Consider the following 27,076-nt stretch of genomic DNA (forward strand, 5'->3'; position numbering starts at 1 on the left):
GTCACCAGAGCGGTGGGAAGAGGCAGCACCAGGTACCCGAGGAACAGGTTGGGGTGGCCGGGGGGTGGCAGTGCCAAGGGCCTGCTTACACAAAGGCCACACTCTGTCCTGGAGTGGGGAAAGGAGAAGAAGAAAAGTGTGATGATTGGAGAAGTGAGGAGGAGAGGAGGTGGGAGAGATACGGGGGCAAAGTTAGGAAAGGGAAGATTGGGACGGAAAGGAGTCAGCAAGGAAGCTAACTTCAAAAATTGGGAGATAGCTGGGAAAATAGAGATAAAGCACTTTCTGGTAGACCCTTCAAGGGTTAACCAAGACCTTGGCTGAGATGGTAGCAGTGAGGAACCTTTGGTCACTGGCTCCAGTGAAGTTGCTCAGTGTGTTTACTGTGGCTGGGATCCAGAAGGACAGTGGAGACTCAAAAGACTCAGCCTCATCAGAGGAGTGGCAGCTGCCAGTCGCTGCTTTGGGCAAGGGGCAGGTACAGGTGCCCCCCTGGTGCTCTGAAGAAGTAAGGTCTGCCAAGGGCCCAATGTGCCAGAGATAAGCTATCCATGCACATAGCTCTTTCAGTGTTTAAAGCTGCTCTTGCACTAAATTTCATTAAGATTAAACTGTACTTCTTTGGTTTAGGAAGGCTGTCTGGTTGGTGTATTAGCTGTTGGTCACACGCACCTGGTCCGAAAACGGCTGGCATCTGAAACAGCTTGCACTTGCTGGAGGCAACCTGGTCGACCTGCGAATGCTGTGACCCAGGACCTGACCAAGAAGTGGGAGAGCTCCAGGATTCCTCCCTGGAAAAGGTAAGGGCTAGAGGGTGAAACTGATGGGAGTGCGCTCATAGACCAGAAAACCAGAGCAATTCTCTGAGTACAGAGCTGACTGCATTGCAGATGGGACCTTTGAAATTTAAATGTGTAGGGTGTATAAAGGGTGGCCAATAACGTGAAGTTATTTCCATCAGTTCAAACTGCAGGTTGCTTTCTGGAAGTGTAAGATTGCCATTTGCACACATCGCCCTTGATGTCTGTCTGCTTTGAGCCACATCAATCCGATCGGTTGCAATTTATATTGCCAAACTTATTCCAGTGTTATTGTCTCTTTAAAACCTCACACTCGAATAGCCTTAGGCAGTTAAAACAATGAGGACAGTGGAGCAGTATCTCTGAGCTAAACCAGAGCAGTAGGTAAAGAGCAGAGGGTTGCTCTCTCCAGTGGTAAAAGCACAGGAGCACAGGTGCGAGTTGGATGATGAGGAATCTATTCCTGGCCCTAACAAGCAGTGCAGTCTCTCCACCTGATTCACCAGGGTGTTACGCTGCTAGTCGTCTCAGGCTCATTTTGCCAGTCTCTTGTCTGTTATGCTTCCACAGAGTGGATGTAAAATGCTATCAGATTGAAAGGGTGATTTGTATCGGGAAGTGAAACTTTATAGTGATCCCGGTAGATGGGCTGAACATTGTGGGATCAGAATGGCACAAGTCCATGGGACCTGATGAAATCCATCCACACGTCCTGAAGGAGCTGGCGAATGAAGTTGCTAAACCACTGTCCATCATATTCTAAAAATCCTGGCAGTCAGGTGAACTTCCCGATGACTGGAAGAAGGGTAATATAACCCCCATTTTCAAGAAGGGGAAGGTGGAAGACCCAGGGAACTACAGACCAGTCAGCCTCACCTCTGTGCCTGGCAAAATCTTGGAACAGTTTCTCCTGGAAAACATGCTAAGGCCCATGAAAAACAACGAGGTGGTTGGTGACAGCCAACATGGCTTCACTAAGGGGAAATCCTGCCTGACCAATTTGGTGGCCTTCTATGATGGAGCCACGGAACTGATGGACAGCGGCAGAGCAGTTGACGTCATCTGCCTGGACTTGTGCAAAGCGTTTGACGCTGTCCGGCACAACATCCTTGTCTCTGAATTGGAGAGACATCAATTTGATAGATGGACCACTCGGTGGATAAAAAACTGGCTCGATGGCCGCACGCAAAGAGTTGTGGTAAATGGCTCGATGTCCAGTTGGAAACCTGTAACGAGTGGTGTCCCTCAGGGATCGGTGTTGGGACCGGTCCTGTTCAACATCTTTGTTGGCGACATGGACAGTGGGATTGAGTGCGCTCTCAGCAAGTTTGCCGACGACACCAAGCTGTGTGGTTTGGTTGATACGCTGGAGGGAAGGGATGCCATCCAGAGGGACCTTGACATGCTTGTGAGGTGGGCCGATGCCAACCTCATGAAGTTTAACCAAGCCAAGTGTAAGGTCCTACACCTGGGTCAGGGCAATCCCAGGCACAGCTACAGGTTGGGCACAGAGGACATTCAGAGCAACCCTGCAGAAAAGGACTTGGGGGTGTTGGTTGATGAGAAGCTTAACATGAGCCGGCTTCAGTGTGCACTTGCAGCCCAGAAACCAACTGTATCCTGGGCTGCATCAAAAGAACCATGACCAGCAGGTCGAAGGAGGTGATCCTGCCCCTCTACTCTGCTCACTTGGAGTACTGCGTACAGTTCTGGTGTCCTCAACATAAAAAGGACATGGAGCTGTTGGAGCGAGTCCAGAGGGGGGCCACGAGGATGACAAGAGGGCTGGAGCACCTCCCATATGAAGACAGGCTGAGAGAGTTGGGGCTGTTCAGCCTGGAGAAGAGAAGGCTGTGTGGAGACCTCATAGCAGCCTTCCCGTATCTGAAGGGAGTCTATAAGGATGCTGGGGAGGGACTCTTCCTTAGGGACTGTAGTGGTAGGACAAGGGGTAATGGGTTCAAACTTAAACAGGGGAAGTTTAGATTAGATGTAAGGAAGAAGTTCTTTACAGTGAGGGTGGTAAAGCACTGGAATTGGTTGCCCAGGGAGGTTGTGGATGCTCCATCCCTGGCGGTGTTCAAGGCCAGGTTGGACAGAGCCTTGGACCACGTGGTTTAGTGCGAGGTGTCCCTGCCCATGGCAGGGGGGTTAGAACTAGATGATCTTAAGGTCCTTTCCAACCCTTACGATTCTATGATTCTATGATCTTCAAACCCTGTAGGGGTTTCAGAGCACTCTGTGTGTCTGCACTATGTGGTGGTGTGCCCTCACAGGAGGTTAAGCACAGGTGCTGCGCAGGTGCTGTGATACAGCTTGCAGCAGTTCAGGATGCAGTATTGTTTTCCCTGCTGTGGGTAAGGTTTCATGGGTAGGTAGTGCACAGTACTTCATCTCTAACTGGGAACTCGCTTTGAATATGTAGGTGCTACATATATAAAATTCAGATTGATGTAACACTTTCCTCTCTCAGCCTATCCTGTCTCAGGGAGCTCGTTATCCTCTATGGCAGTGCCCAAGAGGTCCTATGCTAGGATATTCTGTTGTCCCACTCTTGTGGGACAACATTCTTGCTCTGATAGACCCCTGTCCCTCTCGGACTGGGGAGCAGACCCAGTCAACTGCTGAAAGCAAGCAGTAGACTTAATTGTGGCAGTGCTGACAGTGTGGATAAGCAGGGTCAGCTGCTGCCTCGAGCTCCAACTGTGATCTTGCTGCCCATTCTATAGCTGAATACAGAGCTTCAGTTGGTCAAAAAGTGTCATCTACTGAGCAGTAAAGTCCAGACCAGTGCTGCAAGGTTATGACAAAGCAAGTGTGAGCAGCTTCCTGGGAATGCTACTGGTGATGGCTGAGCCTTGGAATGAGTCCGGCCATTTTGTCAATGATGCGGCTATGAGTACTTCTGAAGAAAGCTGTGTCTGACAAGTGCTCTGGTGTATGGTACTATTGCTGTGAGTAGAGCAAATGCTGCTGATCGCCTGCCCTCAAGAACTATCAAAGGAAGCGCAGACATCTCCTATTACTGTTAAAACAAAAACTGAGCACTGTATGGGCGCAGGAAAACATAGATCCATTGGCAGGAGAACAAGTCTATGAATTATTCATTCCTCCAATGCCTCCTGTATGTTCCATCCACTCAGGCTGTTCAGGATGCTGTCTGCTGGAGATGCGGATGGATCGGCTTCCAAAGCCATGGGGACACGACCCTGCAGACTGTGATCACCACTCCACTCAGCTTGTCCTCCCTGAAACTGGCTTGTGTGTGGTTGTGACATCCTCGAGGACACAGAAGTAACCTTTGGTCTTCCTGTGGGCTGTTGGTAGGAACTTTTGTGACATCAATGAAACTGGGTTGTGTCTGGTGATGCCTGCCTGGAATTGGCTGTGAGGTGAAGGCAATGAGTTAGGACCAAGATGGAAGCACTGACTGCTCTGGCCTATTTTGCAAAAGGGAGGTAGTGGGGCTGCAGCTTTTGTGTAGTATTGCTTTGGGTTTTGCAAGAGAACTTGTACTATGTCAGTTTGTTCCTACTTTTGTCTTGCTGAGAAGCCAAAGTGTCTAAACGTTCCCTGAGCATAGACAGGATTTTTGTCTCCATGCAGAGTGCTTTAGTGGAGAGGAATGTATTTAAATGGCTGTTTGGGAGCATCTGTGAAATACGTAGTTTTTCTCAACTTGTTTACTAGTGAGCATTTGTCTGTGTAATGGTTGTCAATCGACAGCTGAATTTGAAAGGCACCAAAGACTTACGGAGCTTCAGAGACTAAATTCTCCTCCCATTCTTCCATGTACTGCTCTTAAGCTCTGGTAAGGTGGTGCTGAAGGATTGTTCAGAGGCTGTTCCTCAGCATAAAATGCACATACTTAGATGCAGAGGGGTTTTACTATATTTTTTGTTTCTTTTTCCCTCGTGCTGGTTGGTATGAAGATTCCTTCAGTCATTTCACATTCCCAGGCTGCACCATGCATGCCGTATTGCAGACTTTGGAGCATTTCTCCCCATTTTCCTTCCGCATCTTCCAGAGTTTCTCTTGGCTATTAGGCTTTTGCTGAGAGGTGTTCAGATTTTTAGTATGGGAAAATGCTGTAACTAGCAACTGCTGTAGAAATTATGGGCTTCTTAAAGCAAAAGTTTAACTCTTGCATATACAGCTGTCTTGAAACGTGCCCTACCCCATTTTGAGAGCACTTCAAATGTTCTTAAAGAGCTTTGAGGAAAGGAAGTGAATGATACTTCAATCAAAACAAGACACTACAACTTGTGTCCAGAGCAGTTTTCAGCTTCTCATTATGCCAGCTGGCTGGATTTGCTGTACAGTGAGCTGCCTTTGGAGTTGTCCTAGTCCAAAAGCTGAGTGAAGATCTGGATGCTAAGATAAAATCCCAGACTACATTTGAGGAATCCTCACTGAAAGAAGTGGTGGAAGCATCCTGGGGGGAAGATTCCCCAGCTGGGTGAGAGGTGGGGTAGGTTTCACAAATAAGGATCTTACGGAAGTAGGGGTCGGTCCTGAACCAGGTAAAACATGTTTGTCCTCCTGTGGTCGTGACAGAAGTGAGATGATGATAACCTGGAAGAAACCTTTACCTTATGTTTTTTGTTGGGGTTTTTTTTTAATCAGCAAAAGAAGTAGACAAGAGCAGGCTGTGGATTTGTGGTTTCCATAGTGATGTAGCTGTGAAAGCTTTTGCATGGCTGAGCTTTGCCCTCACTGCAATCACTGTTGAAGGCTGTGAGTATTCAGCTTTCCTGCCAGGAATATGTAAATATACATCAAACATGGAAATGGCTGAAAATACAACTGCATGCTCATGATTTGTTATGTTTGCTGTTACCTGAGCTTGTGGACGTTGGGAAGCTCATCTCCATTGTGGCTTATTTCTCCTTTGTCCGTTGCTCTGCACTGAAACAGTGCATCAAACTGTTGTAATACCAGAGTTCTTGCTGTGCTGTCAGGATATGTTGACTTGTATTCTTTGTTTTCTCTCATCCGTACATACACACACATTGCACAACACTGATGCCTGTGATTCTCTGCTCACCCGCACTGATATCAAACATGCACTGATCAAGAAACATATGCCTAACTGTTTCAGAGCACGGTAACCGATCACAGCTGCATTCCGTGAAGCTTGGAGAGGTATACTTCATGCTGTTCATAGCCATCACCTCCCTTGTTCCGGGGGCCACAGAAATGGGCTGTGACATTAAATCATTGGGTTTTTTAATGGTCATTTTGAGAGAGTTTTAATAGTCAGAACATATGACCTTGGGGGAATTTTTACCTATAGAGCTGTTTGTGACTGTGAGTGGTTGAACTTGAGAGCTGGTAAAGCTGGCTTTCAGAACAAGTTGGAGTATGGAATTTTTCAGCATCCCAGCTGGTGGCTCATCAGTGGGTCATAGAGGTAGAAGAAGGAAAATGCTCAGTGTGAATGCTGGGTGCACACATCAGACAGGCATGTACCAGTCCTGCACATCAACTTATATAGTCCAGTCTTCATGAATCACAGGCATTTGTGCATCTTCCTTTTTACTTGTACTGCTGCTGAATGCTTCTCGTCTCCCTGAACAAATCTTCCCTTACCTTCAGCATTTGTTTTGCTTGTCTGATGCATGTAATGGGTCATCTGTTCCCTTTATAGAAAGGAATGTTAATTATTTTCAGAAGGCTAATTAGGTTGCTAATGAGAAGCTCTGCTGTAGTAATATTTCCTTTAATTACTCACTCAAGTGCTGTACAGAGAAGCTTATTGAATATGCTGTTAAATATAAATGCTTGTATCTGGCTTAGAGATGCACCTTCAGACTCCCTGAAAGAAATGCTTTGGTAAACTTGGGAATCCATGTGACACAGATGACTGAGCAAATGCATCTTAGGAGAGGATCAGGTTCGAGACCATCTTAAGAACCTAAACGTGCACAAGTCCATGGGACCTGATGAAATCCATCCACGGGTCCTGAAGGAGCTGGCGAATGAAGTTGCTAAGCCACTGTCCATCATATTCGAAAAATCCTGGCAGTCAGGTGAAGTTCCCAATGACTGGAAGAAGGGTAATATAACCCCCATTTTCAAGAAGGGGAAGGTGGAAGACCCGGGGAACTACAGACCAGTCAGTCTCACCTCTGTGCCTGGCAAAATCTTGGAACAGTTTCTCCTGGAAAACATGCTAAGGCACATGAAAAACAATGAGGTGGTTGGTGACAGCCAACATGGCTTCACTAAGGGGAAATCCTGCCTGACCAATTTGGTGGCCTTCTATGATGGAGCCACGGAACTGATGGACAGCGGCAGAGCAGTTGATGTCATCTACCTGGACTTGTGCAAAGCATTCGACACTGTCCCACATGACATCCTTGTCTCTAAATTGGAGAGACATCAATTTGATAGATGGACCACTCGGTGGATAAAAAACTGGCTCGATGGCCGCACGCAAAGAGTTGTGGTAAATGGCTCGATGTCCAGTTGGAAACCTGTAACGAGTGGTGTCCCTCAGGGATCGGTGTTGGGACCGGTCCTGTTCAACATCTTTGTCGGTGACATGGACAGTGGGATTGAGCGCGCCCTCAGCAAGTTTGCCGATGACACCAAGCTGTGTGGTTCGGTTGATACGCTGGAGGGAAGGGATGCCATCCAGAGGGACCTTGACACGCTTGTGAGGTGGGCCGATGCCAAACTTATGAAGTTTAACCAAGCCAAGTGCAAGGTCCTACACCTGGGTCGGGGCAACCCCAGGCACTGCTACAGGCTGGGCAGAGAAGAGATTCAGAGCAGCCCTGCAGAAAAGGACTTGGGGGTGTTGGTTGACGAGAAGCTTAACATGAGCCGGCAGTGTGCGCTCGCAGCCCAGAAAGCCAACCGTATCCTGGGCTGCATCAAAAGAAGCGTGACCAGCAGGTCGAAGGAGGTGATCCTGCCCCTCTACTCTGCTCTTGTGAGACCCCACTTGGACTACTGCGTACAGTTCTGGTGTCCTCAACATAAAAAGGACATGGAGCTGTTGGAGCGAGTCCAGAGGAGGGCCACGAGGATGATAAGAGGGCTGGAGCACCTCCCATATGAAGACAGGCTGAGAAAGTTGGGGCTGTTCAGCCTGGAGAAGAGAAGGCTGCGTGGTGACCTCATAGCAGCCTTCCAGTATCTGAAGGGGGTCTACAAGGATGCTGGGGAGGGACTCTTCCTTAGGGACTGTAGTGGTAGGACAAGGGTAATGGGTTCAAACTTAAACAGAGGAAGTTTAGATTAGATATAAGGAAGAAGTTCTTTACAGTGAGGGTGGTGAAGCACTGGAATGGGTTGCCCAGGGAGGTTGTGGATGCTCCATCCCTGGCAGTGTTCAAGGCCAGGTTGGACAGAGCCTTGAGCTACATGGTTTAGGGCAAGGTGTCCCTGCCCATGGCAGGGGGGTTGGAACTAGATGATCTTAAGGTCCTTTCCAACCCTTACGATTCTATGATTCTATGATTCTATGAGAGCTGCCTCGTTGTTCAGCCTTTTTGGCTCCATCTGAATACGGTGCTTCTGCAAGTGACTAGTTGCAGTTGCTCTCTGTATTCCAGTTTTGCTTGATGGCTTTTGGCAGTATCGGTAACCAATTGTGCTACCTGCCAAACTAAGCTATAGTTACATGCAGCCCTCACACCAAATAGTTTAGTCTAATTAACCAGATGGCAGCCAGAGGCACAGGGGAGTGACTCATCCAAGGTCATGGTGCAGATCAGGGCAAACCTGGTAATAAAGCAGAGGTGTCGTCAGCACTTTGTTAGGGTGCTGCACTATTTGGCCCTTTGTACCTCCCTTAGGGTCAGCATAGCTCACTATAAGACTTACATCAGTTTGCATATTGCTTTGTGTGGCAGCACAGCTGGTCAACAACCACATCCATGTACCTGCTGATTTAGGAAGGTCCTTTTGCTTCTCCATCAAGTCCTGGCTGCTACTTGCTTCTCTCCTTTTTTCACCCTTTTGGGGTAGAAATCTCAATGTCTTTTAGAATTGCTCTGAGAGTGCTGCTGGGTTCTAGATGATATTTTAGTTTTAGTACTTCCAGCATAAGAGGTGTTGGGTGGATCTCCAGCGTCCCCTGCTTTTTTGAGTGCTGAGCCTTCATGCAGCCCTGCAAAAGAGGTTTGCTTTATGGTAGCATCCTCTGATGTCCAATTCCTGAGTCTGCTCTTAGCCATTCTTTACACACCATAGGTCTAGCAGGGAAGATGGTGACGGAAGGCTGCTGAATGGGGGCCACTTCCAGGCATTAGAAGATGCTCCCTGTGCTTATATACAGATCATCATAGAGCCAGTTGGAGAAGGGGGGAAGATCTGTCAGTGTTGTGGATGTGGTGCAAAACTTCATACGTCGTACTGTGCTCTCAAAGTATGTAGGTGCAGGTGACTCTGAAGAGTGACTTGGGCATAAGAAATACCCAAGAAAATTATTATCAGCATGAGATAGCAAAAGTCACCTTCCAGTTCTTTTCAGAAACAGATGTGCGCTGCTAGAACAACTTGTATCTGTGCTCCACACATGCACAACTGCTTTGGCTGAGGCACATTCATTTAAAAGTTAGCTTTGCATATGTAGTGTTGAAGTTAAATTTGCATATCTTTAGCTGTGGAAACTCTGAGACGATTAGCTGCAGTGTATATTCTAGGTTCTCAGTTAGTAGAAGCCTATCCACAAAGAGCATGGTTGAAAAATGTCAAGGTGTTTATTTTGAACACTTTGGCGTTGCTACGAAGTGTTATGCAAAGTAGTAGAAGTAGTGCTGTTTAGCATATGTGTAATGTGATGGGTTTGTTGTTGCGTGTATCGAGACTAGTTATATAATGGAAGCATATTTAGGTTGCTTTACTCATGGTGGGAGATAAAAACTGGAATTCTTACTCATCCTACCAACAGTTTATTGCCTAATACCTAGTGATTGTCATAAAAGTCCTTACGTGCTGCAGGTTTGTGTACCTCTAGAAAGAAATGGGCAAGCTCTATAACGGAATGTGTTCCTCGGGGATTGTCAATAGTAGATGCATATTTGGGAATGAAAATGACAGCTTTTAAGCATTTTACATAAGCAGGGACAGGATAACATATGGTGCCTCTCTGGTTCCATTCGTTATGGGTCATCTGATGCTTGTTTGTTGAGCAGATTTTAAAGATGGTTTAGAAAGAATTTAGGGCTTGGGGGTTTTGGAGAGGGGTTTCTTTTCTTTTGGTGGCCAGTGTGAGCAGTATCAAACAGTTTTAGATAAAACTGAGGAATTCTTTTCTACTCTTATCACAAGACAGTTCAGTTCCCAGCACACAGATGAGAACTGGCATCTTTGTTCAGCTGGCTCTTTGCCCAGAGGCATGAGGTACCTATTGTTGCCCTGAAGGAAAACAAGATAAAGAAAAAAGTCTTGTTTGATAAGACCTGAAATTACCCTACGTAACCTCAGGTGTTTCACTGAAGTGGATGAGTGCTGCGCATGCTTTAAGCAGCTCTAAGTAGGTACTGGAAAGATGCAGGAATTGAAGCATCAGGAATGCTCAAACTCCAGTTTTGTCTCCATCTCTAACTACCTTCACAGGCTCTAGTATCTACAGATGGGAGCCTGTGGAGACAAAGCTTGTACATGAAGGTACCTTTTTAAGCGCCCGAAACTCATGAATGAATTTAGTCCTTTGTGTGTGTGTCAGATGTTTATATGAAATTCAAAAGCTAGTAAAATTGTGTCATGCAAATAATTAATTTGCTAGAATGGTATCATGGTGCCATAATAGTGTAAGGCAGATTACTGGAGGCTGAATCTCAAAGAAAAAATGCGCTGTCAGAGGTGTGTTTCAGTCAATGAGAGCTCAGTGCCTACAAAAAGGATGGATCAGCTCCTCGCTGCCTAACTTAACAACTGTCTCTCCTAAAATAACAAGCAGTTGTTTGGAGTGTATCTTTTATCTTCAGGGGATGGCAAAATAAAAGCTGAAAACGTGAATTAAGGGCACCACAAATGCAGAGCTGGCCAAAAAGTTCCTGCCAGAAAATAGTATGACCCTGGGAAAGCCCTGCCCTGTTTGGGAGCTCTTTCATTCATTATTGGGGCAGGACACTCTTGTCACCCCTGGCCAAGGCCATTCTGTCTAAGTACAAAAGGACAATTACATGGTAGCTGGGTAGAGGCTTAGGTTACAGTTCAATGGAAAGAAGCCACTTGAATTGCCCTTCCATTAAAAGGCCTTGCCTGCCTTTGGGTGAGACTCCAGGATGGCAGGCTTGCCTCCATGCTGCAGAGGATGGCGCAGCTGTGGTGTTTCAGTGGGGAAACTGAGTCCTTCGACCAGTTGCAGACTGCAATAAGCTTCCTCTGACAAGTTGACAGACATTAGTGGAGGCTTGGCACTTCACAGAAAGAGAAACTAATTATGGGACGTGTTAAGAATGAACTGAACTTCATGGATGGGAAGTCATGGTCTTACTACTTTCTCCTACACATTCTTGTCTGAGAGAGGGGACAGCACCTCTTCCAGGGTTTCGGCTGAGTGTCCTGCATTTCACAGGATTTGGCTACTAGGCTGCCATAAGATTATTCACAAATAAGCCTCTTCTGGGAACTAGGTGAAGTATGTTCAGGTCAATATTCCCTTCTCATCAAAGATCAAGTGCAACATGTTTCTTAAGCAGAGATAATACGTTTTGCTGGGTCAGTTGATATTGTGGAGGGGTGAAAGGGGGCATTAAGTTTCAGACACTCAGGCCGTCTTTGGTCAGATCAGAGACAAACCTGATACTCAGCTTCAAACAGCTTCAAGCCCAAAGTAGTAAGATCAAAGTTACCGAAAACATAGTCTGGATCTGCAGTAGCTAATTCTCCCTGGCATGAGCATTTTGCTTCTGGAACCCAGCATTGGGGAAAAACTATACACATCACAACCCCAGTTGGACAGAGCCACAGGGCCACCGACTCCTCCTCCTTTGCACTTGTGTACTCACATGTTCCTGTGGCCCATGTATTACCACCACAAACACTTCTGTAAGGGGAATTCAGAGTTGGTGAAAAGTACTGTCTGGACTGTCCAGAGGAACATCTGTGCTTTTGTAAATGAAAGAGAAGCTCTGACAGTGAAAACATGAACTTTCTGTGTTGTGCATCAACACAAGTTATCTGTTCTGGAAAGAGCAGCCTCCAGAGCCAAGTAGAAGAATCCAGAGTCAACTGGTGTCTGACTGCTCTTCTGAGATGACCAAGGATCTGGGCCAATTGGTGCCCATGTTTGGATTGTGAGAATGTTTTATCAATCATTGGGAGTTAAATATTTATGAGAAAAAACCAAGAGCTGTGTGTGTTTTGAAACATTTTCTGTTTGAAGCCTGAAAAACAGAATAAATAGGATTCTAGTTTCTAGTTCTTCTGCAGCAGCAGTGAATAAGAAAGATGACATGATACGATATGTTACTTGACGCACAGGCTGTGTTTCCGTGTCTGTCTGTACAGACCTGTAGTACTTTCATTTACTCACACCTAGCCACTCCTTCTGGTAGTAATATTAAGGGAATTTATGTCTTACAGTGAAGTATTTTGACACAACTGAAGATGCAAGAAATTCAGCTGTCTAAAACTTTTACTTTAGAAAGGTAGGATGTTCAATTTTGTCTGTGGTGCTACCATTTGGGACAGACGCATGCGTTTGGAACCTTCAGCCAGTGATGTGTGCTGCTACCCCAAGGCTGCGACTGCAAGCAGCAGTACACAAGAACCTGTGTACATAAGCCACGAAGATGGTGCGTTTGTGACTGTAACCTGAAGGCAAAGTTTCCTGATACTTTGAGGAAATAACAGCAGTACAGCACTAAAAACAAGAGCCTTCTTTTGCAAAGATGTAAATAGCAATGAAGTACCCAACACAGAGGAGGGGTGTGACTGCTGTGTAGGAACTAGGCCCTGAAACCTAAGTTTTTGTTGGCTTATTATTCAGGGCAGAAAAATTTGACTGGTCTACAAAAACAGATTTACCTGAGTGATGCACTTACAGGCTGCTGCTTGTTTTCTGAATTGAACTAAACCTGAACAATAGAGTACAAAACTCACCACTAATTTATTTGCCCATGCAATGTATTTCCAGTGCTGATTACACACTTTGCAAGCCAGTGATGACATGATTAATCCCCATGCTAGTTGATGGGCATCAGTGGGAGGAACTCTGGGAAACTGCTCTGAGGAGCTGCCTTTCCCGGTTGTAGACACAGTTGTGTACTTGAGGATCTGTCAGACATGGTGAGGTGGTCAGTAGGGTTGAGATTTATCCTCTTCTACCCTTCCTTTCCAGGATGTTTCTAACTCTGAGAACCTGGGTGAACTTGAAATTAAGAAGAAGAGGTAGCCATCATCTTGGAGGATCCACAAGGATTCCTTTGGTGAAAAAGAATAATTTAACAATCTGCTAAAGTTTTCTGCACTGGAGTTGTTACGAAGAAACTTGAGGAATCATAGCCTGGTGAACGGCAGATAGCATGCCTGATTCTTTCACATCTTGGCAGAAGTTTAATGTTGGGAAGGAAAAAAAATACATATCTTCAGGAGGGAAAATTATTTTCTGTAGAATTGCTATCAAGAGAATTCCAAAAGAGGAAAGGGAGAAGAAAGCTTTTTGACAGTTTTGGCCTGTGTTTCTGAAGGTGCTTAAGAGAGTGCTCCCTCCTGTTTCATCTGTCTTTGTGCAGTGCCTTATGCTTGCAAGGTCTTAGACCAAGATGTTCTTTATGGTCTGCAGCAGTTCTGTTTCTCCTAGGTGAAGAGTGACTGTAGTTGCTAGCTGCAGGTGTTGACACTATCCAGTTACCTACTATCAGTTGAATGCTGGGAGTTTGTAAAGGCTTGTGTGCTGGTGAAGGGTAATACAAGGAGAGACAAATAATTCTTTACAGGTGTGTATATGCAGCAAGAGTTTCCAGTAAAAGAAGCAGCTCACTGTCTGAAATGCTGTGTTTTTGAGCGTTACCTGCAGCAAACGAGGAGAGACTGCCTTGGATCTGACAGTAGTTCTAAGGTTTTTCTTTTGGGTTTTGTTTTTATATTTTTTTATATTTCTTTTTACACACACTACTGTTACTCACAGATGTGACTTGGATTGTGTCAGTGTATTAGCAGGCTGGGATTTTAGATACTCTTACTTCACTGCCTTGATCTTATTTTTCTCTGCCAGGCTCATTTTCAATGTGAAATGTGTTTGGATTTTTTGTCTCTTCTCTTTTTTTTTTTTTTCTCTCCCAAACCTGGCTTTCCTCCATTGCATGCTGATTCTGGCTTGTTTCTGCAGATTGCTCAGAAGAGCTGGGCTAAGCATATTTAGTTGTTACTGTTATGGATATTGACCTCTGAGTTGTCCAAGTCGATTTATTATCATAGTGTTGGACTGGTGTATTTGCTTTTCATTTTGCTTTGGAAGGAAGATGGAGCATTTGCTAAAAGAAAAGAAAGAAAAAAACTGAAAGAAAAACCCTTTTCAAAAAAGAACTGTGTGGATTTCCATCAGCTTTAGAAACCATGAAAGATGGGTGACACATAATGTCTTGACCTTAATGTTGTCTCTTCTTTATATCTGTTGGCTCTCTAGTGACAGTGGAAAGGATATTGGCTGTGGCAAAATCTTGTAAACTCTCAGCATGTTCTCAGGATAAGTTCTCTCTCTCTCTCCATTCATCACTGTTTCAGGTTGCCTTTTCTTGGTAAGCCATGATGTGCATTATGTTCTTTGAATGTCAGATTTGCTTCAGTCATCTAATACAACATGTTAAGCTCAAGCTTTCAAAACCAGACATGAATATTGATTGGCACTGTGCTTGAATTCATGGTTTGAAATGAAGGGGTCCAGCTCCCAGGAGCTTACAACTCACGCAGTATCAGTTGAGGAACTGAGTGCTCACACCTAGGCCTGAAGTCATGAGCTGTCAACTTGGGACAGCTTTTAAAAAATGGGTTCTAGGAACTCAATTCTGCTCTCACTGCAGAGATTGAAGTCAGCCTGGACTTATTGTCCAGGTTAAAATAATGGTGAGTACAGCAACTGAGCACCCAAAACTGAAGGAAGGCTGATACAGATTCTCAGGGCAGGTTGTGCTCCCCTGGACATGCCATTTCCTTGGGGGCAGACCTTCCACAGTGCTGGCTCCCTCCTCTGCAGTGTTAGTGGGAAGCTCTGCCCGCGCCAACAGCAGGGTCCTGGCTTCAAAGTCTCTGCTTTGTGTTGGGGCTGTTTCAGGGACACTTGAGCCCTTCCTGTTCACTTGCTTGCTTGAGAGGACCAGCAAATGTTGGGACTTGGGGCAGCTTTTCCAGACAGAAGAGGGCAGCAGGTGAGGCACAGGAGTCTAGCAACAGGCTTGGAGAAGGACATGACCTTACCTGAAAGAGATCCTGGGGAGATTTGGGGATAATACTTCTAGAAGCCAAGTTTGGACTCTGTCATTTTTCACAGATTTGTCTTGCAAGTCTGGTGCTTGCTTGACTCTTGAGGGCCCTCAACTTCTGTCAGGAATATATGAAACATCCTTCTTGGTCACGGTAAGTAAAGTGCTGCTGCCTTAATTAAAAGGAGTGGTCACTGTGGGCTAAGGTGTGTTTGAGTTAGCATGATGCTATGTGTGAGGCAGGGCATGGGAGGTCTCAGCTTTCTGCACTTCTGCTGCCATTCATAAGATCACAATAGCCAGAAAACTATTCTTTAAACTATGTCTTCATTCTATGAGTCTATGTTTTCTCTTTGTCCACTGCAAAGCCCCCTCTACAGTCCCTGCCAAGAAAACCCTACCTTTCTCCTTCCTATTGTAAAATGGTGCCTTCTGGGCAGCCCACACACAGGCATTACCGGTAAGAACTACACTTCCCCATCCCTTTGGCTTAGCCTCGTAATTGGATTCATTTAATCTTCTTTTGTCGTCATTCTTTTTTGCTGTATCCCAATTCTCTCTGGAACAGATTTGAAAGATAGGCAGGGATCAGAGGCTGCCAGCAGGTACAGAGTGAACTGGGCAAGTGAACGAGGAGTGGCAGGAAAACGATGTGCCTTCTAAGGGAAACGAGCTAGAGACAAAAATGAGGGGGAAATACAGATTGGAAATGAGCTGTGCTTTCTTTCTTGCAATATGTGGTGGTGTGGGTAGAACTCGGAGGAAGGGAGACAACATGCATCCTGATGGAGGTGGAGTCCAGAGAGAGAAGCAGCACGAACAGATGATTAATACATTCAGAACTGACCAAAATCCCAGGGCTCCAGATCCATCCTGAAAGCGATAAGAGTAGGGAATGGACATCAAGTCTGTATTTGGAGACATCGGTCTGTGGCATGCTTTTAGCTTCATTGCAGGGCTTGATTAATCGATCTGCTGGAACTACTCCACGCTTCAGTATGGTCGAAATTCTATTTTCTGAGCCACAGTTAATTGAGGCTCTTGGTTACCTGAAGGATGAATATCTCCTCAGAGTTATGACTTCAGCACATAAACACTGCTAAGACTTTACTGCATAAATCTTTAAACACTGATGAACTAATGTCTTGGAGCCAAATCCAGCACCAGTATTCTGTGAATCAGCAGTGCGAGGAGTGACAACACCACCCCTTTGGGAGCATGGTCACTAGGAGTGGGCAAACAGGGCATGGCACAGGCAGGGTGAGTGGGGAGGGCCCAGAAGCCCAGCAGGCATAAGAGGTAAGCTCAGCCAGTGGTCATCAAGAAGGTGCTCAAGGATGGCATCCTCTTGGCAGAAGGCAAAGAAAACAAAGTCCACTCTGCTGGCCAGGTGCAGACAGAGGTCCCTCAAAAACATGTAGCCGTCCAGGCGTCTGGCTGTGGTGAGTGCCAGAGCCTGTCGGCGATGTTGGATGGTGGCTGTGCAAGATGTGACCAGGTTGATGATTTGCCGTGCATGGTGGCAGAGCTATGGTAAGAGGTGGAATGGCTAAGGAGCATAAGGGAATCTGAGGAGGATGTTGAGTGGTGGAGCCGTACTCTACGATCCCTGAGAGAAGCAAGCCAGCCACAGTGTTTTAGAGGAACTATTTCTATTTTAGCTGCTTGAAATATAATTTGCTGATGATGGAAAGCATTTCCATAGCTTTGAATTTAGAAGCTTCTGTTTTCTGCAAAACACTACAGTGTGAGCAGCCTCAGCACAAACATGGCTGTCCATGTGCAGTCTCTATGACTCATTTGCTCTCTGCTGAGACAGTTGCATAGGTCCAGCTCTGTTTCTGGTTTCAGGAAGCCACTGCCTGTGCCGCTATAACTGCCTCAGTGATGAATGTCTTCTGTTTTCCTCAGGGGACTGAATAGATACCATACAGTCAGAGCTTTTTGGTCTGTATTACTGTCACTCCATTAAAAGTCTTGCATCACCAAGTTCAATTATCTACTTGAGGCTTTTCACAAATCTACATCTCTTACTGAATCCAGTCTTGGCCTTGTGTTTGGATGTTTCTCCCACTAATGTCTGGCAACTACTTTTCAGCTTGATCCTTTTATCGTGAATTGCTGCCCAATAAAACAATGCTTTTCTCCTTCATTTCCCTCTTGGGACCTTCTTGTGCTATACTGCCTACCAGGCACCAGACAGTTCAGTATGGCTGGGAAATAAGATGCTTGGGAACAGCTGCAGTTTTAATTTTTGTAAATGCTTAAGTGACTTGTAACCATTATATTGTACAGTCCCCAACTTGTGCAGTGATGTGCTGTAGCTTGTTGCAGTCTCCCTACGTGTCTTCTCTTCCCTGCTATCTCTGACTTTGTACTTCTTGTATTATTTTGAATGAAATGTTTTACAGGAGGACCTGTGATTTATGGATTTGCTTAGTGCTTAGCACAGCGGAACCAGTTTATATTTGGGCTATCACAGTTCAGCATCTGCCCTGTCTTGGGATGCTCTTAATCAACAGGCAGTGTATGGTAAGAAGGAAGTTCCCATAGAGTTTGGGCTGACTGGGCATGTGACAGTAGAAGACAAATATTGAGAGAGTGTCAGCACATTGATGCTCGTCACCTGGCGGTTGTGGTAAAAGGCTCAGGATTCAAAAGAATTCAACAGTGGTCTTTGCAGTGGCTTAACTTGTATTGTAGACGTGGTCTAGATTCAGTTATTAGACTTCTAGTGTAGTGGCTAGATATTTTGCAAAGTGTAAAAAAGAAATAGAGAATAAATAGATAATTAAGTATGTGGTATAGAACCAAGGAAATGAAATCTTCATTGCACAGAGGAAATGGTGTGGAGTAGAACAGGACATGGCTTGTTGAATAAGTTTCTATGGGTCTTTGGCTTTGGTGGGCAGGTGTAAGACAACGGCAGTAGCTGGTGAGGGGATCCTTTGAATAAGAAGGGAAGGATCTTCTGTGCATTTAACCTGACTCTGTGAAGAGATTTTCAAATGACAAGGAACAGCTTACAGAAGTACTGTGTGCTGGGGTTGCTCCCAGCTATAAGTTCAAATATATTTCATGTAAAGCTGTAGAGGGAAGTGCACGGACTAAGGGCCACAAATGGAAAAGCTTAGAAAGGCTTATTGAAAAGAGAAAAAAACCATACAATCCCTTGGCAGCTTAGTAAAACCTTTACAATCTTTTTCTTCCCTGAACAGTCACATTCTGTATTTCATCAGTGCCTTACCTAGCAATAGGTATGACTTCTAAGGCCTCTGCATCTTTTGCTGTCTGTCTCCTCAGATACAAAATACTTCTCCCTTCCTGCTGCAGCCATATATCTCCATTCTGACAAACGATACCTACAGCCCATTTCCTTCTTACTGCTTCCCCTTTTACTTCTGTACCTTTGTGTATTGATTTGTTCTTTGTCGTGGTTTAACCCCAGCCAGCAACTGAGTAGCATGCAGCCGCTTGCTCACCCCTTGCCAGTGGGAAGGGGAGGAAAATCAGAGAAAAGGTAAAACATGTGGGTTGTCATAAAACCAGCTTAATAGTTAAATATAATAACAATAATAATGAAAAGGGAGATAACAAAAAGAGAGAGAGAGAAAATTTAAAAAAGCCAACCCAGCCAACAAACAGCAGCGATGCACAATAAAGTTGCTGACCACCCACTGACTGATGCCCAGCCTGTCCCCAAGCAGCAATCAGCCCCTTCTAGCTGATTTCCCCCAGTTTATATACTGGACATGACGTGCTGTGGTATGGAATACCCCTTTGGCTAGTTTGGGACAGGTGTCCTGTCTCTGCTTCCTCCCAGCTTCTTGTGCCCCTCCTCACTGGCACAGCATGAGAGATTGAAAAGTCCTTGATCGGGGTAAGCATTACTTAGTAACTACTAAAACACTGGTGTGTTATCACCATTGTTCTCAGACTAAATCCAAACACAGCACTGCACCAGCTACTGGGAGAAAATTAATTCTATCCCAGCTGAAACCAGGACATTGTTGAAATTATGTGAGAATGAAGGAATGATATGAGGATTCAAACTTCTAAGCTTATCAGCTGTGCTGGCAAACTAACCAAGTAGCATTACATTGACAAACTGTTATTCTCCTCAGAGAGAAAGTTTGCAGTGCCCTTCCTTACACATCAGCTTCTTGTGGGCTGTGTGGATATACACCCCCTGCGTATTTCTCATGTGCTACCTCCACTGCTGTCTTGCAGGGTCTCTTGGGACTGAACTGTTAGGAGATAGGAGGGAATTCCTGGTCACTCTTTAGTCTTTCACCTACAAGCTCACACTATGCTGTCGACCTGATTGATAGCAACTGATAACAGTTCAGTGTCCTGCGTAAAACGAATTGTGGTGTTAGAAAATGGGTCTTTGTTCGAGAACCCACACCATATGAACTGCCAAGACTTTGTTTGGGTGTCCATTTAAGAGATGAGTGAACAGGTCATGAATACAGCTCTGTCATTTCCAGCATCAATATTCCCCTGTGAATGTTTTGGATATCTTCATGTTCATCATTATAGTTCCTTTTTCCTTAGAAACATTTGTCTTCTCTCACCTGGTATCAGAATTTCAGTTATACTGCATGTTAATACTTTGTTCAGAGAGGCACTGTGTTCACAAGGCAGGGCAGGAACAGTCTCTTTCTAGATGGCATTGGAATGTCTTCACGTAAGGTTAGCGTAGTCCTTTCCTAGCACTTTGTGTCACGGAACTGACAAGTGCAGAGCAAAAAAGTTAAATAGCACCTGATGATGACTCAAAAGAAACCCAACTTGAAAGAGCAACTTTCTAAGAATTAAAGAGGTCAAATTCACCCTGTGTTGTAAATCTGTAAGGCTTCAGTAAAGTTATGCTTAAAATCGGTGGCTGGGACAGTGACTGTAGCGTGGCAGAGCAATGCTTAGGACCTGTAAATCTCTACAAAAAGTGTAAAAACAAATTGTGCTGAAACAGTTCAGTGATAAGCAAATAGTGCCTTTTCAAAACCTCTTCCCCAAGTTTCTTCCTGTGGAGACAATTAGAGTTTGTTCTCGTTTCCTATTTATCATGACTAACCACCTCTCTCTATGCTCAGCTGTTCCTTTTTATTCTCCTCCTTTGTGCTGTCCTGATGCCAAATCTGAATGGATTTCAATGGTTCTCTTGTGCTTTTTGACTTGGTATCAGGCAGTCTGACACCATAAGAAAATTATTTTCCAAATCCTAGCCATACAATGCATGAGTTCTTCAAGAGAAGAAATAGCAGTTCAGCTGAATAATGAGTGCTAGGTGCAGTGTCTGAAAGTGTGAAACCACTGAAGTTTTCTCCTCCAGTTCCCTTTCTGTAGCTCACATCAAAGCTCAGCTTCCCACTGCAGTAAACATTTTGGATATAAAGACTGTTGGTGACACCTGGAAGGGCTCAGGTTTTCAATGGTGTGTTCATCTAATCTATTCCATATTAGAATCAGAAAAGTAGGGGACAGTGCTGTTTCTTGCAAAGAGCAAAAAGGTGATGTGTGCTCCTTGTGACACCGTGGAATGGTTAGGGTTAGAAAGGACCTTAAGATCATCTAGTTCCAAGATGACTGTATTTTTCTACTGACTTGCAACCAGTAAGTTCTTTGCCAGACTCACCCCTCGCAAAACCCTTGCACATGTCAAGTCCCTCCTTACCACCAATGCAATAATACCAGCTGCATCTCATTTCTCAGGCAGAGCAGGATACATTGTCCAGGCCCATTCTGAGACTCGGAGCCTGGTAAGGTGCCACCTTTCCCCAGAACTTGTTCAGCCTGGAGAAGAGAAGGCTCAGGGGAGACCTTATAACAATCTTCCAACACCTAAAGGGGCCTACAAGAAATCTGGAGAGAGACTTTTTACAGGGGCATGTAATGATAGGACAATGTAGTGATAGGGGAATGGTTTTAAACTGAAAGAGGGTAGATTTAGATTAGACATTAGGAAGTTGTTCTTTACTGTGAGGGTGGTGAGACACTGGGACAGATTGCCCAAAGAAGCTGTGGCTACCCCATCCCTGGCAGTGTTCAAGGCCAGGTTGGACTGGGCTTTGAGCAACCTGGTCTAGTGGAAAGTGTCCCTGTCCGTGGCCGGAGTTGGAACTAAATGATCTTTAAGGTCCCTTCCAACCCAAACCATTCTGTGATTCTGTGACTTAAAATTGCTGTGGTAAAATTTAAGCAATTTAAAATTAACTTCTTTCTCAGATTTGTCCTTTGTGGATGTTACGAGTTTGTGCATGGTGCCATTGTAAGGACTTGTGACATCCTTGTTGACTCCCCTCTCTCTTTCTCTTTCTCTCTCTGTTCTCGTTTCAGGGTGCCTGCTGGGGTGTGTCACAAGAATGGCTGCGGCAGAACCCCTGACCGCTTTCTCCCGATGGTACCTCTATGCCATTCACGGCTATTTCTGTGAGGTGATGTTCACAGCTGCCTGGGAGTTTGTGGTCAACTTTAACTGGAAGTTCCCAGGTGTCACCAGTGTCTGGGCGCTCTTCATATATGGCACCTCCATCCTCATTGTGGAGAAGATGTATCTATATCTCAAAGACAAGTGTAACATTTTAGTGCGCTGTCTCATTTACACACTTTGGACATATCTCTGGGAGTTCACCACCGGCCTCATCCTGCGCCAGTTCAATGCTTGCCCATGGGACTATTCCCAGTTTGATTTTGACTTCATGGGCCTGATCACCCTGGAGTATGCCATCCCATGGTTTTGTGCTTCTTTCATCATGGAGCAACTGGTGATCAGAAACACCCTGCGCTTACGGTTTGATGAGACTGCCGAGCCGGGGGCCCCCACTGTCCCTGTTGCCTTGGCCAATGGCCATGTGAAGACTGATTGAGCAGTGACTCGGAGCCACGCTTAGCAATCTGAGAATGCCCAGACCTCTGCCAGAGACTCTCGGCTCTGGCTCTGAGGTACTGCTCCTTGCTGTATGATAAGATTCATAAACCCCATTTTTCTAATGGGGGTGTGCATGGGATATACCAGACAAAAATGGAACCAATGAATTTTCTATGGATTTTACTCTTTGGGCTCCAAGGACCAGTATCAGTTACTTGTTAGTTAGGTAATTTCTGATTTTAACTTATTACAGATGAAAGCAGTCCTTTTGCTTACACTTCTATGTGGAGAAAGAAGAAAAAGAAATGCTACAGTGGAAATACATCCAAAAAGAAAAAAAACCTAATAAGTGGATGGGCATGGACACGCCAGCTAAGTTAGTGATTGGCTTACTCCATTAGGCAATATTCAGGTGCTTGCTTGCAACCAATACCTCCCGTGGGACCTGAGATGCTGCAGGAACAAGGAAGATCCATCTGCTCTTGAGAAGAACCTAAGACTGGCAGTCTGCTGGGGAGGTAGATGGTGTTCCCCTCACGAGGGGAGCCTCTCCCCAGGTTCTTTCTTGCACCATGAAAAAATCTGGTGCTGGACATCTTGCTGAATTTATACAGATCTTGTACTTTTTGAAATCTCAGTCCTGGTTTCTCACTAGAATTTTTTTCTTTCTTTTTTTTTTCTTCTTCTTTTTTTTCTTTTTTTTTTTTTAATAAAGGCCTTTTTTGCCAAGTGAATTTTACCGTAATCTGTGCAATCTGAATCTTGGCAAAAGGCACAAGAAATAGCATAAGTCTTCCCATCTCCTCTGTCCCCCCAAAGCAGACCTTGCCTGAGAGTCTGCTGCAGATTCCAGCTCCCATCTCAGCCGTGCAAACCTTGCAGAGACTGTAGAGGCCACAGAGGTTTTCTGCCTTCCTTCCCAGGGATTCTCCTGTTTCTGGTGATGTCGAAGACTTAGTCTGGCTGCAAACCATTGTATTTGAAGGTCAAAACCTTCATGTGGCTAACATGGTATCTGGGATTTGGGCCTCTGGCACTGGCTTTTGCCTTCCTTCAGCACTGACAGGTCTTGTCTCAATTCTGGCCAGTATTCTCAGTGTATCAAAATAATTTACTTTTTCTTCCCGAATTCTGCTTTAAATAACCACAATTGTACAGTCATGAAAATTATCGGAGGCAGCAAGAGCTATACCATGCTGCTCGATATGTTATTAAAAAAACCACCACCCAAAAGTAAAAAATCCTTCTTGGAAGAGCAGTTCTTCATGCTCTGCCTGAGCGAGGTGTCAAGTTAGGGTGTGAGAGCAGCAGCAGAGAGGTGGAGCGGGAGGGAGTGCTGTGGCTCCATTGTACCTGCACCAAGGACAGTTTGAAATTTAACCTGTTGGGGACGTTTGAGGAGTACAGGGGAAGCTGCGGTGCAGAGAAGGTGCTTCACAGTGGCAGCCACAGGTTCATCATTTGCTCTGGCAAGCCCTGGCTTTTGAAGTTAGCAACAAACACAGAGCTTCCAGCTGTCCCATGTACCTCACCCCTAGCAGGTTTATGGGGAAGGTTTGCTGTAGTTGCCCTGTAGGGCCAGATTAATTTTAAGTGTTCTTCCATCATAGTCAAGAGAGCTGCACCAGGGATCAATTTGGCTTGAAATGCAAATGTGTTGTAGGATTCCACTCCTGCATTGGAAATGGCTGGGCTGTTTCTGTGTGGGTCCCCTACTCTGGTAGGGATGGCCCTGCTGGGAATCTGGTCCTTGCCCTGGGATACTCATTCCTGAGGGCAAGAGCACTCCTGCCTCTGTGAGGAGAATTGTTTGTTAGTTCTGCTCTTAGGAAGGCAGCGTTAATCCTTTATTGTATCACACAGCACCATTATTTTACCTCCTACCCCCATCCTTCTCACATGGCATCCATTGCTGGCAATGGACACACAAAAACACTGGCGGCAAGGAGTTAATCAAATCTGCCCTGGGGTATGCAATGTCTCCTAAAGCACCCAGAATACTTAGGTGGGTATTTTGAGTTCTCTTTTTATAGTTCATTAAATTAAAAGAGAACAAACAATAGCTTTTTTTTTTTCCATGCTCTGTTGCCAGTATTACAAGATCAGAGGAACAGTGTGGAGTTCTGATGGTCTTGGGTGTGTAGACTCTTCAGAATAGTCACCTGGCACTGTACATGGGGAAAGTAAGAGATGAGATTTGTATGTGGGACAATGTAGATCAGCTCTACTGGACCAGACCAAGAATTGCAAGGTGCAGGTGAGAGTTAGGATCTCTCCATTTTGGCCCTGGGTCTGTCAGGGTCTCTAAGCAGTGTCTAAATAAAGCTGGGTTGTCCTCTCACAGCATAGCTGAAGTGTGGTGTCATGCTGGCTCCTACACCACCCCTGCATCATCCGAAACCCTCAGCTTTGTAGAAACATCCTCGAGGTCGCTGCTTTCTCCTTAGCTGTTACAAAACTCTTTTTAAATGATTAAAAGGAGTTGGCAACGCGGTTTGGTGGCTCCCAGCTGCAGCTGGGGCTGGGGAAGGAGAAGTGGCTGTCCACAGAGCTAACCTGGTGCATGATAACAGTCATGTGTCTTTAGAAGGTACTTCCTAAATGGCACTGGTTTTTCTCAGTGATGTAGTATTTACATGCTCAAACTACAGAGAGGCTTCCCAGCAGCATCTAGTATCTTATTCCATTATCCTTATTGCCTGTGCCATTGTAACAGTGATTGTAGTCTGCTTTCCACTGATGTCTGATGTGTACCACCCAGCTATTGCATCCTCATAGAGTGGTAATTTCCACCCAGAAGTGCACTTTACTTGCAGCTTGCACACCAGAAACGGAAAGGGACCCTGCAAATTCATAAATAAAATATTATACACAATACCATGTACCTAATGGAGCAGCATTAGCCAGACTTCTCCTTTCTGAGCAACATGGCTGCAGTTAGAGCTTTGTCTTTTCTGCAAAATCTCCCTTTTTAATACATGTGATGCTTCTTACAACATCCTACAGAAGTGCCCGGAGCACGTTACCAGGGTTTCAGTGGCAGCTCAGCGAAAGCCTGGGGGCTGGACTGAAGTTGTAGAGACATTTACATTGAGAAAAAAACGCACAAAGCCGGACATTTGTTTGTTTGTGTATCTTCCTCAGTAGATTAAAGTTGCCTGTTTTGAGTTCACCAGCAATAAAAACCCCTCGTGATTTATCCACCTTGTCCTCACTGCAGCGAGTGGCCCATTGCTGCTTTTTTTTCTGGGGGGTGGTGGCATATGGTCTCCAATAACCCCAAGATTCCAGTTTGCTTCCCTTCTCTTGCCTATCTCTTGTATGGTCCACCCTAAAGGATCTCAAAGTATATGATGAAATACAGAGTCTGGTGTCCTGCGCACAAGAAGCAGTTCAAGCATTACTGTGATGTCTGTTCATACTCCAAAGATCTTGCCAGAGGGAAATGGTTGATATACAGCGGGACCAGACTGCGTTTTGGTCTTTGGTGTTATGATTGAGAGAAATGCGTACATATGTACCAGGCACTATTGCGCCTTTGGTCTGAGTGTATTTTGTAATTAAAGCAGAATAATCCAATCAAAGCTTTGCTCGACTAGTCCTGTGGCTGTAAAAGGTAAAAAAAATACTGCAGGGCTTTAACTGCTGTGAGAATTAGGAAGTGGGTGACTGGAGTCCTCCTGAGTTCAATAGCATTGCTTTGCTGCTGACTGGTTTTCTGAAACCTGCACGGGAGGAAAAGTGAATTCTTCGTTCACGGGAACTTCTGCCCTTCCTGTACTATGAATAAAACATGAGCCACCACTAAGATGTGAACTGAAACCAAATGTTTTTCTGTTTTAGTTTATCCTGGGTCTTCAATATATGCAGCCTGTATTCAAGGGGGATGCTTGCAGACCAGAGTTCTTAGCTTCAGTTCTGCCTGCAGACTGCAGCTGAACCACCTGGGGAGGAGACTCCTCTCTTCTCCTTCCTTCCTGCACATCAGCAGCTGCCAAATCCCTCTGCCATCCATCCCCTGTTGTAGAAGGAAATCTCTCTCCTGGTGCAGTCCCTGCTAAGCCAGCAGCTGTTCCCATGATGCGTCCCCTTACCCCACTGCTTTAACACCGAACATGCGGGTCACGGAGCTGGTGAGACCTCAGGAGCGTGGTCCTTGTTTGGCACACGGCTTCCACTTGCACCTGTCTTCCCTTGCTTCCCTTGGGGTGTCTTGAGCCACCTCTGGGGAAGGGACCTTCCCTTCTTTCCACCTCCCACCCCAAGGAATGGACAAGTTCTGCTGCTGCCCGGGGACCTCGGCACCACTCAAGGTTTTAAGCTGACAGAGGTCAGTTTCCACTTGGGCAGGCGAACTTTGATTTTAAGGGCTGTAAGGCTCTGGGCTTCAGGCTTGTTACTGGCAAGTCATCCACAGGCATGACTCTGAATTTGCACCATGTGGAATGGCTTATTTCTTCTAGGATGGCAGGGGTTTACTCCATCAAGGGTTTGCCACTTGGTTCACTGCCTTGTGAACAAGAGGGAGGTTGCAGAAACAGGCAGTGCCCCCAGTACCCGCTCTGCTTTTGGTCCCTGGGCAGCTGGCACAGATGCCGAATGAAAAAGTGCTGTCTTGACAGAAGTGCTAGGGAGGGCTGGGGATGTACTGGTTAGTTTGTGTCCAAAGGCACCACTTCGAATACAAAGCTATGCTTTTCCACCAAGGTCTTTACTACCTGCAGTGATGCAAAAGCTGTCGGCTTGCCCCAAAGTGTGATTGCCTAAACTTACTCTGAAGTAGAAGGGATGTTTAAAATCTCTAGCCCTCTTTTCTTGTAGGAGATTCCTGACTTACATCTTAGTGGAAAAATACACCTAGAGATATGCAAGCTGGTGCTCATTGAGCCTGTATAGGTACTAAAAGCCATACAGTGCTGTGCTCCATCCTGCTAAGTTACTCATGCCGAGAAGCAGAATACCTTGTCCCACAGAACATGCTGCCATGTTCTGTCCCACAGAACATGCTATACTGCTTCAGG

The 27,076-nt window shown here is 45.5% G+C and overlaps 2 protein-coding genes across 4 annotated transcripts in view; both read left to right on the plus strand.

Annotated features, from left to right (window-relative positions):
• Window positions 1-27,076, plus strand: part of RAD51B (RAD51 paralog B) — a 437,358-nt gene that overhangs the window by 4,684 nt on the left and 405,598 nt on the right. Inside the window, exon 2 of the mRNA XM_030481940.1 lies at window positions 631-800. Within this exon, the coding sequence (XP_030337800.1) occupies window positions 631-800 (170 nt within the window). The remainder of the gene's footprint in view (window positions 1-630; window positions 801-27,076) is intronic.
• On the plus strand, window positions 655-25,863 carry TMEM229B (transmembrane protein 229B). 3 transcript variants are annotated; one of them, XM_030481945.1, is made up of 3 exons: window positions 724-800; window positions 3,944-4,123; window positions 21,524-25,863. In XM_030481945.1, exon 3 carries the CDS (start codon window positions 21,550-21,552, stop codon window positions 22,051-22,053), a length of 504 nt encoding a protein of 167 aa, XP_030337805.1. In that variant the 5' UTR covers window positions 724-800; window positions 3,944-4,123; window positions 21,524-21,549; the 3' UTR covers window positions 22,054-25,863. The 3 variants fall into 3 exon arrangements, with proteins under 3 accessions (XP_030337804.1, XP_030337805.1, XP_030337806.1); XM_030481944.2 differs by lacking the exon at window positions 3,944-4,123 and having other exon boundaries at window positions 655-800; XM_030481946.1 differs by lacking the exons at window positions 724-800; window positions 3,944-4,123 and adding an exon at window positions 13,140-13,192.

Source organism: Strigops habroptila, chromosome 4 (assembly GCF_004027225.2).
Source record: "Strigops habroptila isolate Jane chromosome 4, bStrHab1.2.pri, whole genome shotgun sequence".
Lineage (NCBI taxonomy): Eukaryota > Metazoa > Chordata > Aves > Psittaciformes > Psittacidae > Strigops > Strigops habroptila.

What these genes read in the sequence shown, in the direction of transcription:
- TMEM229B (XM_030481944.2), top strand. Translation starts at nt 21,550, where the DNA reads ATGGCTGCGGCAGAACCCCTGACCGCTTTCTCCCGATGGTACCTCTAT.